General features: G+C 49.9%; 1 protein-coding gene and 1 pseudogene across 1 annotated transcript in view; both read right to left on the bottom strand.

Moving 5' to 3' along the window:
* GRHL1 (grainyhead like transcription factor 1) overlaps nt 1-10,764 on the bottom strand; it is a 33,103-nt gene extending 22,339 nt beyond the window's left edge. The window contains exons 1-7 of the mRNA XM_023743708.1: nt 10,578-10,764; nt 7,349-7,419; nt 5,329-5,719; nt 4,223-4,299; nt 2,636-2,792; nt 2,349-2,460; nt 1,360-1,454 (exon numbers count right to left, since the gene is read on the bottom strand). Coding sequence (XP_023599476.1) covers nt 1,360-1,454; nt 2,349-2,460; nt 2,636-2,792; nt 4,223-4,299; nt 5,329-5,719; nt 7,349-7,419; nt 10,578-10,643 — 969 coding nt within the window. The 5' untranslated portion in view covers nt 10,644-10,764. The remainder of the gene's footprint in view (nt 1-1,359; nt 1,455-2,348; nt 2,461-2,635; nt 2,793-4,222; nt 4,300-5,328; nt 5,720-7,348; nt 7,420-10,577) is intronic.
* On the bottom strand, nt 9,823-9,954 carry LOC111823154 (annotated as a pseudogene).
* Nucleotides 10,765-13,726: the final 2,962 nt, after the last annotated feature.

The following is a 13,726-nucleotide window of genomic DNA, read 5'->3' as shown; positions in this document are numbered from 1 at the left end:
GGTCCCAGCAACACGCGTGTGCAGGACTGAGCAGCCTGAGACGCGTGTGCAGACGAAGTGTCCCAGCAACACGCGTGTGCAGGACCGAGGTGGTCCCAGCAACACGTGTGTGCAGGACCGAGGTGGTCCCAGCAGCACCTCAGCTTCCTGACAGACGGTGACTGGTCGCATCCAGTCTTAAAGACACACTCTCCTTCGACCGACGCCCCAGGAAGGAAGGCAGGCGATTACACACAACTTCACGAGGTTCTCGAATCCAGCCGTGCGATTTTTTAGAAGCCATCCTAGGCAGTGGAAAGTAAAACTCTGCAGGAGTTTAGCATCTACTACAGTGTATTTAAATGAATGAAAATAAATAAGTGAAGAGAGGAATTCCTACTACAAGGAAAGGCAGAAATGACCTAAGAATATGCTGACTTTTTCTTAAAAGGCACTAGAAATTCCCATGATCCACATGACCCTCTGAACTGGGGGCGCTCCTTCACTTGTAAAATCACTTGTAAAAGCCTGTGATGACGCTTAAGTGATGCTTCAACGACTGTCTTCACAGGTGACACCACCGATACGTGTATCAGGGGCCTTTCTGAAGACGCACCATCAGCCTCAGCCTCAGCCTCGCTCCGCAACCCGCCCGGCCCGGAAGGAGGGAGGAGGTGCGTGCCGTCCGCTGGCCAACGAGGGAACGCAGCGCAGTGAAGGGGAGGCGGTCGCAGGCCGCCCGCAGGTGGCAGCCCCCCATCTCTGCGCTGGCCCCGCTCTGGTGGCTCACACACCGAACTCCTGTGAAGTGGGTTGACAAACTGTGTGGTTTGGAGGAAGGAGAGGATAGAAAAGGGAGAAGGGTAGTTTCATAGCATCTGGGAAAGGGTGTACTTTCAGAAAACGTGAAATCGTGAGAGAGCGAAAATGAAACACCCAGCGGGCGCCGGTCCCGGGGAAGAAAGCACAGGCTGGCGCAGTAACAGCGGCTCTTCTCCCCAAGGCCGTCCCGTTTCCATGCGCTTCACCACTTATGGCTCTAACTGTCCTCTTGGCCGAGCTAGTCTCCCTACTCCTTAGCGAAGACATGAACACGTGCGGGCCCTGGCCGGGTGGCTCAGCTGGTTGGAGCATCGTCCCGATAGGCCAAGGCTGCAGGTTCGATCCCTGGTCGGGGCACTTACAAGAATCAACCCATGAATGCATAAATAAGTGGAACAACACATCGATGTTTCTCTCTCTTTCTCTAAAAACCAATATATTTTTAAAAAAGAAATGAAAACATGCAGAACTGTGAAAATGTCAGTTGTCAGATCATTAAGCCCCTCCCACCCCCACCCTCAGGGGCGGCAGCACAGGGGTCCCGGCTGCATGGCCTACCTTCGCCTCGTCGTTGATGTCCCAGGTGAAAGAAATGGCATTATACGCGATCTCCTCAATGTTGCTGATGGTGTTGAAGCTTTCTTTGTAGTCGGCTACGAGGGACAAACAGAAAAGGCATCTGTGACTTCTCGGTCCAACGGGACATTATCACAGGTCACAGTGAGAGCCAATGTTCCACATGGTCACCCCTGGGCACCTTAAATTAACACTTTGTTGAGCTGAAAGAAGTTTAAAACACGAAGAAAAATAATCTCTGTAACAGAGGCGAGCTTAGATATCTCTAATTGCATCTCATTATGTAAAAGGAGGCCAGACAGGCCTGCAAACGGGTAAACAGTTGTCCCAGAGAGCCAAGGGGAGGACTCAGTTCTTCTAATTCCTTTGAGAGAGACCATGATCATCACAAGAGGCGGAGAACAGGAGTGATGCTAAGGTGAGGGACCGTCTTACGACAATAGTGCTACATGAAAATGTGACACGCGGCAGGAATGGGGTTTTCGCAAAGCGACTGCACGATGGACGTGGCGCCGCTGCTCTGCCCGGCGAGGCCTCTGGGTCTGTGCACAGACAGGAGCCCGGCGTGCAGCCCAGCGTGCAGGCGGGGGGCCCGCCAGGGAGCTGCAGCCAGCAGCACTGTCTTTCGCGTGGTGACTGCTTTTCCCTCTCCCTTACTATCACTCCCGATGGTCAGAATCCCGTCAGGCAGTGCCCTTCCGGAACCTGCAGATGGAAAAGCGGACACCCCGTGTGAGCGGCTCTGCAGCGCCTGGCCCGGCGCCACACGGAAAGCTGCAGGGGCCCAGGTCCCCAAGAAGGAAACAACGTGAAGAGCAGATTCCAGGAGGCCGAGGACAGTTCTGGAACAGGTCGGTCGCTGGCACACACATTCAAATGCTTTCGGCAGGAAGCTGGTCGCTGCCAACAACAACTGGATGGGAGCGCTGGCCGCTGCGCCTGGGGAACAAGCGCGGCTCCGAGCTACGTACCAATGTCAATGCACCTTTGTTTGGCCGTGTGCTGCCGGGAGTGCCAGTACTTCCAGTGCCGCAGCTGATCCTCCCTGGTCTTGTCCTCGGCAAACACCACCATGATCACACTCTAGGAGAGAGAACTCATTTCAACAGAAGGCAACGGGGGGGGCGGGGGGGGGGGCATCGCTGGGACAGCGCCTTCAGTGTCAGGTCTCACAGGGGAGGCTCCAGCTGCCGTTTGAGATCTGGACCCGTCCCAGACCTGGCAACGGTGAGCGCCGAGGGCTTGCCGGGGGACTCACCCGCACTTTGCTGATGGGGTGGTGGATCCCCTCGTTGCTGCTCACTTCCTTCAGGGTCACGGGGTAGAACTGGCCCTTGTTCAGGTAGGTCATGGTGCTGTCTCCCGGCTTCTGGCGAAGCGATTTGGAGGCTTCCAGCGTGTACTCGAAGTTGTTCCTGAAGAAGAGAAAGTCGCAGGTCTCGGACCGCTCCCTCGGAAGCGCCCCCCATGCTTTAGCTCAGTCTCGAAGCGCTGTGGGCGGATGTGGGAAACAGCAGGCCCCCCGGACACGGCCAACTGACCACGTCCCCTGACCCAGAGCAGTGGCCGCTTTCCCCTGGTAAATCTAATCTGAGCAACACAGAAAGCCTCGTTTCACCCACGGGGGACTACAGAGGCCTGTGGAAATGCCACGGAGTGATGCTCACAGGGAGAAGCTGGGAGGCGGAGAATATTCCAGACGCTCATATGTGAAAAGGACTCTGGAAGGAAGCCTCACGGGACAGGCCGCCAGCAGAGGCGCCAGCAGGTGGCCGGCAGCACCCCGACCGCATTCGCTTTGCTCTGCACAGCACTTTCTGGCTGTTCTTGCTGTGATTAAAGGCCCTCAGACGGCACTCCACGGTGCCCTGCATTTCCTGTTACCTTCGAGCGCCATCCCTAGAGCCCCCTGCAGTTGTCTCATCACCTGTCTAGGTCTGGGGTTGGCAAATTACACTCATTTTTATGAATAAAGTAAATCTGCTTGTGTAAGTAAGAGGGAAAATGGATGGAAGACAGCCACGCCCTCGGGTTCGAGTCATCGGCAGCTGCTTTTGTGCTGCCTTGCGACACGGCCGCACGGAGAGCCTGGAGCGCTCACTATCTGATCCCGCAGATCGGCCCACCCCTGGCCTGGACCCTGGAGGCATGTGAGTCTGACTCCTGCCCCTTGAGGCAGGCCTTTACGGGAAGTCTCAATTCCCATCAAATCTTAGACTATTATTTTTTTTAAATCCTCGACTTTTAAATACAAAATTTTTAACGTCAAAATATACACACACAAAAAAAATACATGAAGCAAAATTATAAAATGAAATCTTAAACTCTTTCAGAAAAATCCGAAGGTGTTGATATATGTTCATAACTAACTTGGGAAATACCCATATTCCGAGTGTGAGATGCCCGGTGGTGAGATTAAAAGAGGTCATTGGGTCAGGGAAAAGCTGGCTTATTTATGTTATCCCGAGTGAGGCTCATTAAAAAGTGGAAGCCGTTAGCCACCTGGTGTCATTCCTAAATCCTCACGAATGATGCCTCTGGAAGCAGATCTGGCACCTCAGCTCTACCTGAAGCCCTCCCTCTCCTCTCAGCTCCACCGACCATGACCACCGTCACAGAGGACACCCAGGGAGGAGAAGCACGACACCCAGAAGGAGGGGCATGGCCGCAGCCCGCGGCTCCCACGGAAAGCGCGAAGCACCGTCCTCAGCAGAGAAAGGCATTCCTGCCCCGGGAACTGCAGAAAGCCCGCGAAAGCCACCTCTGATTTTCCAAGATCAGATCATCAAAAAGGAAATGTCACAAAAGCTGAAAGTTAAAAACCAAATGAAAAGACAACTATTACCCAGAAACACTGTCAAAAACATAGTCCTCTGAGTTCATGCCAGGCATCCGCAGACTGAGGTCCGAGGGGAAGAAAACCTGAAACATCAAGGTGATGAGCCACAGCTATTACCCCGGTGCCAGGCTGCCCGGAGGCCAGCGTCTGGGACAGCGTAAGAGTCCGTGGCTTACAGCAACCCACTACTCGTTCAACATTCGCTTGGAAATCAAAGTTTTACCTCTATGAAAATTTAAAAGAGAAAATTAAAAAGAAAAATATCCACTTTATACGCCTCCCAATTAAGTTAAAACCATCTATGTAAGTAACCCACAAAGTGTTCCACTGATTCCCCTCCCGTCTTCCCCACACACCCTGGTTCTGTTCAAATTCAAGAACCTGCAACCAATGTCTCAGGACCCTCAGGAGTCAGCGCCTGCGTGGCACCAAGTTCAGACAGGGTGTCAAGTTCACACAGGCTGGGTGGACTTTCTCAGGAGCGTTACTCCTCCACTCCCCTCTCCATGAGCAGAGACACCCCACCCCCCACTCCCTGCCCCACCGTTAAATACAGTTTCAAACACCCTTGGTGCCTAACTTTTACCTGAGCGCGTTGTTCATCACCCTCACCCCTCAGAAGTATTTGCAGTTCGTTTGTAAATTTCACACAACACACTTGCCATCGAGATCCACCTGCCTCCCTGACAAGACTACCAACCCAGCAGCCACCAAACAAATAAATACACGATAACCCATTTTACACGAAGACCAGTTGCAGGGAGCTGGTTTTGGTCTAGGACAAAAGCCGAAAACACACTAGGGATCTCTCTGTTGTTGATGACAAACCGCGTGTGGGGTTTCTCTTTCTCCTTCTCCAGCAAATCACGTAGCTGAAATCATAATTGTTAACTCGGCTGCTGGTAAGATTAGCCGTGTGCCCCCGATGATAATGCCTGGGTTTATAGGTTTAGTTTACAAATTACAGCCAGGGGCCTTTTCTCTTTAAAAAACACACACCACTTTTGTTCCTAATCCATGCACTTCAGGCTGAGTTTCAGGCTTACATAACAAGGAAGAGGTGGAACCCGATACTTATACAAACACACGGCTGTCTCAGGAAGATGCGGTACCTCCTGCACGCCCTCCTTGAAGGTCTCTGAGAAAGTGGAGTCTGGCGTTCGCCTCTGAGCATTTGGGGGCTGAGCCGCCGAGCTGAACTGGTCGGTGTTGAGGTTCCGGTCGAAAACCACCACCCGCTCAGTGGGCTCGGGATGGTACACTGCTGGAGGGATCCCCACAGCAAAGCCGTGCGGCTGCGTTTCTGTCTTGATGGAGTGGGTAGGCATCGTTGCTATGGAGACGGTGACGGTTGTGTCCGGAGCGGTTAGATGGCCTCTCTTATCGATGCCCAGTGGGTTGCCGTGGGGAAGGACAATGTTAAACGGCACGTTTTTCAGAACCTGCACTCTGTTCTCTCCGGCAGAGATGAGGGGCGGCTCAGGCACATTCGGCATGCTGTTTCTGTAAGGAGAAACCCTGTCTCACCGCGAATACAGCACTGGACAATTTTTATTTATTTACTTATTCATTCATTCATTCATTCATTCAAAATCGTCACCTGAGGATATGTTTGTGTTGTTGTTGTTGTTGTTTGTTTTTAAATATATATATTTTTATTTCAGAGAGGAATGGAGAGGGCTATAGAGATAGAAATATCAATGATGAGAGAGTCATTGATTGGCTGCCTCCTGCACCTCCTACTGGGGATCTAGCCTGCAACCCAGGTAAGTGCCCTGACTGGGAATCAAAACCTGACCTCCTGGTTCTTGGGTCAACGCTCAATCACTGAGCCACACTGGCCAGGTAGGTATGTTTTTATTGATTTTAGAGACAGAGAGGAAGGGAGGGAGAGAGAGAAAAAACAACACATCGATGTAAGAGAGAAACATCGATTGGTTGCCTCGCATACACCCACTGATGTTTCTCTTCCTCTCTCTGAAATAAAAAAATGTTTTTTAAAAAAAGTTGAAGACAAGAGTAGATTAAACAAGAGGAATTATGTTGGTAACTATTCCAACATAATGGTACGTGTGGGTTTATAGTATTTCTCTACTCTTGCTGTTTGAAAATTCCCATAATAAAAAGTAAAAATAAAAGCCATAAGCCCTTTGCCAAGGGGTAATTATGAAGATACTAAGTAGAAGAATGCTCACTACCAAACGCCATCTGTAACGACCATCACGACCACATAAATACGCACGCAGACCAAAGGCAAACAGACTCCGTCAGCACAGTGGGGTTCCGAGAGGGCATTCTTTCCCTAAAAATGTTCTATTCCTTTATTACTAATAGGACACAGGGCAATTTTTAATGTTTTAAAAATTTTAACCTTCACCTGAGGATATCTTTCTACTGATTTTTAGAGAGTGGAAGGGAGCGAGAGAGACAGAGAGAGAGAGAAACATCAATTGGTTGCCTCCCACACATACCCCGACCAGGGCTGGGGATGGAGCCTGCAACCGAGGTACGTGCCTTTGACCAGAATTGAACCAGGGACCCTTCAGTATGCAGGCCAACCCTCTACCCACTGAGCCACACCGGCTGGGGCAAACACAGGGCAATTTTAAAGGTACATTTAAAAATTTTTTATGGCTACAACATCAAGCCTTAATTTAATTTCCTGAAAGTTTTAACCTAAAACATTTTTAAAAATAACTTCAATAGGAGTTTAAAATAGTCGAATTTACTATTAAGTTTTGCTTAATTTACTATTTTAAGAATTTACTATTAAGTTGTTCAAGATCGTTGGTGCTCCGTGTTTTTAATGGACACCCCCCCACCCCCCGGATTGCTGTAAGCCACATCCTTCTGAGAGAACATCCAAGACAAATAAGCAAACACTCATGTTGGTACGAAAAACACTCCTTAGGAGGAGAGAAAGGCACCACCTCCACAGGCGCTGGTCCCTTCCAGAGCGGCGGAGCCACACCTGGTGAGAGGCGAACCAGCGATGCACCTGAATGCAGACACTCAGGCCCAGCGCGCCTGTCTCTTCCACTTGCACCTGTTCATCTAACAAACGCTCGTCCCGTTTCCACAGACGCCGGCGTTTCCCCAGAGAACCGCTTCGTGCTCTCCAGCAGACATTACCTTTTGCTGTGATCTGCCTCCGGGTGCTCACCGTCGGCCTTGGCTGTGGAGGACCGTCTCTCTCTTGGAACCTGAGATAGTGACACACGTGACAACAGTTCAGTCCTTACTCCGTGAAGTGTAGGCACAGCCCCCTTCAGCCTCCCCACCCCCAGGCTCCGGGGGAAGGAGGAACGGGCAGCGTCTGCCCCCAGAGCTTCCCGTCGCTCACCGGGTGGATATGGAAAAGCCAACTCGTGCTTAGCTGCCCAACAAACTCAGGGGTCACACGTCTACTGCCGAGTGTGGGCTTCTCCTCTTAGAAGGAATACCGCTGGCCTGGTTTTACCCACTGACCGACATCATGTAACAGACGGGGAGCTACTGAGAACACACGGGGCTTTCAACGTTCCCGCTGCTCCTCGCTGCTCTTCCTTTCAGATCGAATGTCAAATCAAAGGGATCGGTCACGGTAGCAATGCCTCCCAAGAGCCAAAGGCTGGCTTCGAGTGATCGGTCTCCTTAGATACTTTGGGATGATCATGGTCCATTACCCAAAGGACAAATCGAACCCAGTTTGCTCTATTCTTTTTGTTATTGTTGTTATTAATCCTCACCAGAGGATATTTTTCTATTGATTTTTAGGGAGAGTGGAAGAGAGAGGGAAAGACAGAGAGAAACGTCGATGTGAGAGACACACATCGATTGGTTGCCTCTTGCACGCGCCCTGACCAGGGCCTGGGCCGGGGAGGAGCCTGCAACCAAGGTACGTGTCCTCAATCAGAATCGAACCCAGGACCCTTTGGTCCGCAGGCTGACGCTCAATCCACTGAGCCAAACCGGCCAGGGCTATTCTTTTTTCGATTCTGCTCTTCTTTGCATAGGCGGGGAAAGCAGGCAAACCTTACTGGGAGTACTGCAGACATCAACCCAACTGAGACTTACTCTCAACGTGCACTCCAACATGGCTAAGATTTTTGAAACTTATTTTAGCTTTGAAGGAAAAAAAAATATTGTTTCCTGTATTAATAATGTGCTTTCAAAGCTTTACCAAAGTTGTTAAGTAAAAATGACTGATGGTTACACTTAAAAAAATGAAACAGGTTAAGTCAGTTCATTTAAAAACAAAGAACCCGACGCCTGTCAAAAGCAGCTTGACATAGAGCACTACAAGGATGGTCTCCCTTGATGCGCAGACACGAAAGCTTATCTTCTCCCCAGACGTAAAATACGTTTAGGACCCTTTATTCAAAACACACACACACACACACACACACACACACACACACACACACACGGCCACCGCCACTAGTATCATGGCATCAGTCTTCCTGGCACTCGCAGAAGTTTCAGTTATAAATATGTAACTTCAAACTTCATAATTAGCACTTAGGAACTTACGGCTTTTACACTGATTGAGTCAATAAAGCAAGCCATCAAAAGAACAGATTACATAATAAGTTCCACTTCAAGGGACCCTTCGTGGCTACACTGTCCAGACAAGGGTTTCTCCCAGCATCATTAGTTACTACATAAGTTTTTATTCATAGTCAGAGAAAAAAATGCTGACCCCACTCCCTGAAACACAAGTTGACCACATGACCTCATACCAGAAAGTAATTAAATCCTTTGTGTAGGTCCCACCCTAACTTTGATGATCACACTATCTTCTTTGCTTCCCCTCCGCATCTCTTGCATTCAGGAAAGGAAACAGCCAGAATGTAACAGAAGGCAGGCAACTGGTCAACCAGGTGGAGCATTAAGGAGCGAATGACCCTGTTATTTTAAGCTTTCTATGGGTTTGGAAGTTTTCAAAACGAAACGATGGCAAAAATAAAGTGTCCTAGGTAGCCGCCCCAGAGTATCTGCTATTGGTCAGAAAGAAGAATTGCCATGTGAATCAGCAAGCACAGCGCATCCCCCGGGAGACGGCACGGCATACCGAAGAGGATCACTTTGGCACGAACCAGCCCAGGCCTGGAATCCTGGCTGCAGCAAACGCGCAGTGGTTCTCCACCTTGGCTGCACATTAGAAGCACCTGGGAATCTTTTTAAAATCCTGATTTCTGGGCCTTATCCTCCGGAAATTCTGTTTCTTTGTGATGGGGTGAGGCCACAACATGAGTAACAAAGAAACAGAATGTGCAGCCAAGGTGGAGAACCACTGCTAGGGTGTGACCTGAGAGCTCCAGTTTTCTCATCTGCAAACTGGGGGTAATGCACATCCGCTGCCGGGACTCTGGAGGCCTCAGAGTAACATACACAGTGTGAACACGTCTGGCAGAGTCCAGGGCATCAGTGAGTGGCAGCCAGAACTGCTAGCACAGGAGGATGATACAAAGCGGTGGTGTCGCCCGGCCGGCGTGGCTCAGGGGTTGAGCATCAACCTATGAACCAGGAGGTCGTGGTTCAAACAGGGCACAGGCCCAGCTGCCGGCTCGATCCCCAGTGTGGGGTGTGCAGGAGGCAGCCAATCAATGATTCTCTCTCATCACTGATGTTTCTACCTCTCTCTCCCTCTCCCTCTCCCTTCCTCTCTGAAATAAATAAAAATATATTTAAATAATAAAAAATACTGATAAGAACAGATACTATACTTGATCTTAGCCAAAAGGCCGAGAAGCGATTAAATAATAAAAAATGAATAAAATAAAACCGTATGAAACTCCAGGCAGAGGACAGACTCTATTTAATTAAGACTCATCCGAATCTCTAGAAACAGGAAACAAAATACATCCTGATCTGAGGACTAGGAAGTCCAACACTAGAAAATGTCGTTTGTTGGTTTTCATGAGTCCTACAACCAAACCAAACCCAATCGAAGGCTTTCTATAACCTCATTTCAGGAAAAGGAAATCACTTCGATTACGTCGGAATGAACGCTGCCGCTCTGACAGCACCGAGAACAGATTCTGGTCAATGTTCCGTCTCAGTGAGACACCCACCATCTTCCTTCACGCGGCTTCCGCTTCAGAGAGCGCGCGGGACAGCGGCCACCCCTCCCGTCTGGAAACAGCCCTTTGATTCTAGGATCGGAGAGCGCGCGGGACAGCGGCCACCCCTCCCGTCTGGAAACAGCCCTTTGATTCTAGGATCGGAGACGACATCCTCCCAGCAAATGACTGTTTTAGGTGCCGCTGAGGCAGGCGCACGGCGCTTGCACGACATCCTCCCAGCAAATGACTGTTTTAGGTGCCGCTGAGGCAGGCGCACGGCGCTGTCGTTAGGGGGTGAAGGGGGGCGCACCGACCTTGTAGTAGTCATAGAGCAAGCCCAGGGCGGCCGCGCTGTCCTCGTCGCCGTTGATGCTCATCATCGCCTTGGTCGCTGCAGTGAGCGGGTTCTCCAGGAAGGACTTCCAGGCCTCGTCCTCGCTGGTGTAGGAGCGCCGCTGCTGGTACAGTGCTTCATTCTGAAGAACCAACACTGGCCGTTTGCTTCAGAGAAATTAAGAAAACAAACATATATACATATTTCTACTGCAAGGGGTCATAAGCTAATTTTTAAAGAACCAAACAACCAATCCATTGATGTCCCAATAAAAGAGTCCATTGTTTCTTCAATAACCCGATCAAGTAAATTAAGACAAGACCAGAAGCCCGGCCAGGCCGGCGTGGCTCAGTGGTTGAGAGTTGACCTATGAACCAGGGGGTCCCGGTTCGATCCTGGTCAGGGCACATGCCGGGGTTGCGGGCTCGATCCCCAGTGTAGGAAGCAGCTGATCAATGACTCTCTCTCACTGATGTTTCTCTCTCTCTCCCTTCCTCTCTGAAATCAATAATTATATATGACAAGACCAGAAGACAGCCCACTTAGCTGCAGGCCGATGGGTCCCCCAGGAAGATAGAAGGTATTTGGGCAGCCAGGGAAGCTGCAGCTAACCCACACATGGGACCCAGGACGTATATACTCTGTGGCAGGGAAAAGAGATCCTCCAAGGAAATCCAGGCTATTCAAACACTTCATAGAAGCAAAAACCAAGGACACCAAGCGAGGCAAAACAGAGCGTTGATCCTGTTCAGAAACGCAATCAGGCCGTACCCTCTTAAAGAGGATATGTATGGTTCAGGCATCATGCTGCTACATGTTACTCCCTCCTTCTCCTGCTGATGCCATGCCTTAAAACTCTCCTACCGCCGAAGAGAGGAGGAAGGGGCGGGAAGAAAAAGGGATACTACTCCGTTTAATCCTCCGGGGGATATGAGAGAAAACGTTCTACTGATTACCCGCAGATTGAGCATGGAATGTGGCCAAAGGGGACTGTAAATCAATAAGCAGGCATAATTTTCTGGCTTGGGAGTTAACTGTTTATCTTAGAGATAAACGCTTAAGAATCTACAACAATAAGTGAAGCCACTGAACAGAAAGGTTTTTAAGGAAACAGGAGGGGAAATCTGGTTTTTAAAATCTTTACCGGGTTTCCACACCGGGCGAGACCTGTTTCATTTTAACACTGTAGTTTGGTGGGGGGAAAATCCAGAGAAAATCAACGTAGGTCTTAGTAAACTCTCACAGGAGATTTGATTTAAGAGACTAAAGCAAACATGACTGACTTAAAAACTTGAAATGCAAACAGTCTCAACAACTGTGCAGTTGGCACTATTTAGTAAGTCAATAAAGAGAAACAGTGGAACACTCACTCCAGCCAAATGAAGTGTGTTGTTTTGTTTATTTAAGGAAAAAAAAATTAAAGTGTTCAGAACTACTCTGAACGATCACTCTTCTAACAAGCAAACCTAAGGTCTCCTTGCAACACACAAATGAAATATGTAAATTGCCTAAAGGTGACCTACCTACTCTAAAAGTGAATGCAGAAAAGACTGATTATCTTTTCAAGTCATCAACAAAGGTTAGGGCTTGGCAACCACCCAGGCCCTTTAAAAACAGATACAGATTTTTAAAACAGGGAAACACCTTTGAAAAGGGGGGTGGGGGGAAATCCAACAACTTCATTTATCCTCAGTCGAAATTAGGTCTTATTTCAAAGCCAATGTTTTTACTCATGTCTGGGCATAAAGTCATGGGCGCTTGTGTTTGGAAGAAAAAGAAGTCTCGCGGTGGTGTACTATTTTAACACAGAACGAACACCGGGGGCTGTTTTGGAGAGAGAGGGAAGAAAGACCCATACGGAGGGGACATCCGCTGGGCCACCCGCACAGAGCACACCAGCCAGGGAGCCAGTGGTGCCTGGGGATGAGTTGCTGGTGCTCCTGCTAAGCCAGTGGTTCTCAACCTTGGCGGCACATTAGAATCACCGGGGAATCTTTTTTTAAAATCCTGATTTCTGGGCCTCATCCTCCAGAAATTCTCTGGTTTTTTTGTTACTCATGTTGTGGCCCCATCCCATCACAAAGAAACAGAATTTCCGGAGGATGAGGCCCAGAAATCAGGATTTTAAAAAGATTCCCAGGCGACTCTAATGTGCAGCCAAGGTTGAGAACCACTGCGCTAAGCTGTTATTAACAGTGTTAATAGCCACTTCCAACAGATCCTGCCGGCACCTGGCGCGCTCCATTCCCATAGAGCTCGTTTCGCAGCTTCCCTTCTCCCACGCCCAGCCCACATGTGCAGAAGCCACAGAAAACGAAATGGTGTTTGCGAATGGTCTTGTGTGTGTGTGTGATCACCCTGGCGGGGCCGCACATTTCCAAAATGTGCCCAAGGCCAAAATTCTGGCTTTGGAAATCTGCCTTATCCAAACGTAGACGTTAAGAAAGAACCATGAACCCGGCCGCCTTGGTCCCCTTTCTCACAGGACGTGCACCATGGCTAGTCCTTGGGGCTCATCACTGCCCTGCGGGAGTCCTCTCACCCATACGTCCCTTAAGAGATAATTCAGAAAAACCCAGAATATCCACATGCAAGTCCTACAAAAGACGAACCTACTCAAGATCTATTCCGCACTTAATTAGCTAACCTACTCGCCCAGAAACACAGCACGCTAAAAAAAATTTAAAATTTTTTAAAAAAATTTTGGAACAACTTTATATTTACAGAAAAGCTGCAAGAAAACTCACCCTGTGTCCCCTAAACGTAAGCTCTTATGCCACCACCTCACGCTGTCAAAATACTTGTTTGATCACAAACTCCGACAGGCGCCTTCGTCCCGTGCTCGGTGCTCGGTGCTCGCCGCGCACCTCTCACCCCCCCACCCCCACCCCACCCCCACTCCCGATTCCGAGGGTTCTGCGCGCTGAATGGGAGCCCTTAACCCCCGCCCACGTCTCCACCTCCGTGTTCGCACTCGCAGGGAGACAGCGCAGGACCCGCGGCGCCGCTTCCCCGCGTCTCCCGGTGGAGTCTCCCGGGCCGGCCCCGGTCCGGCGAGCCGGAGGGATTACCTGGAGGCTCCAACCTGCCTCGCCAGGGGCTCCGCGGCTTCATGGGGCAGAAGCAACC

This window comes from Myotis lucifugus, unplaced genomic scaffold (genome assembly GCF_000147115.1).
Source record: "Myotis lucifugus unplaced genomic scaffold, Myoluc2.0 scaffold_409, whole genome shotgun sequence".
Lineage (NCBI taxonomy): Eukaryota > Metazoa > Chordata > Mammalia > Chiroptera > Vespertilionidae > Myotis > Myotis lucifugus.
Note: the sequence above shows the minus strand (reverse complement) of the source record. Positions and strands in the feature narration are given on the sequence as shown.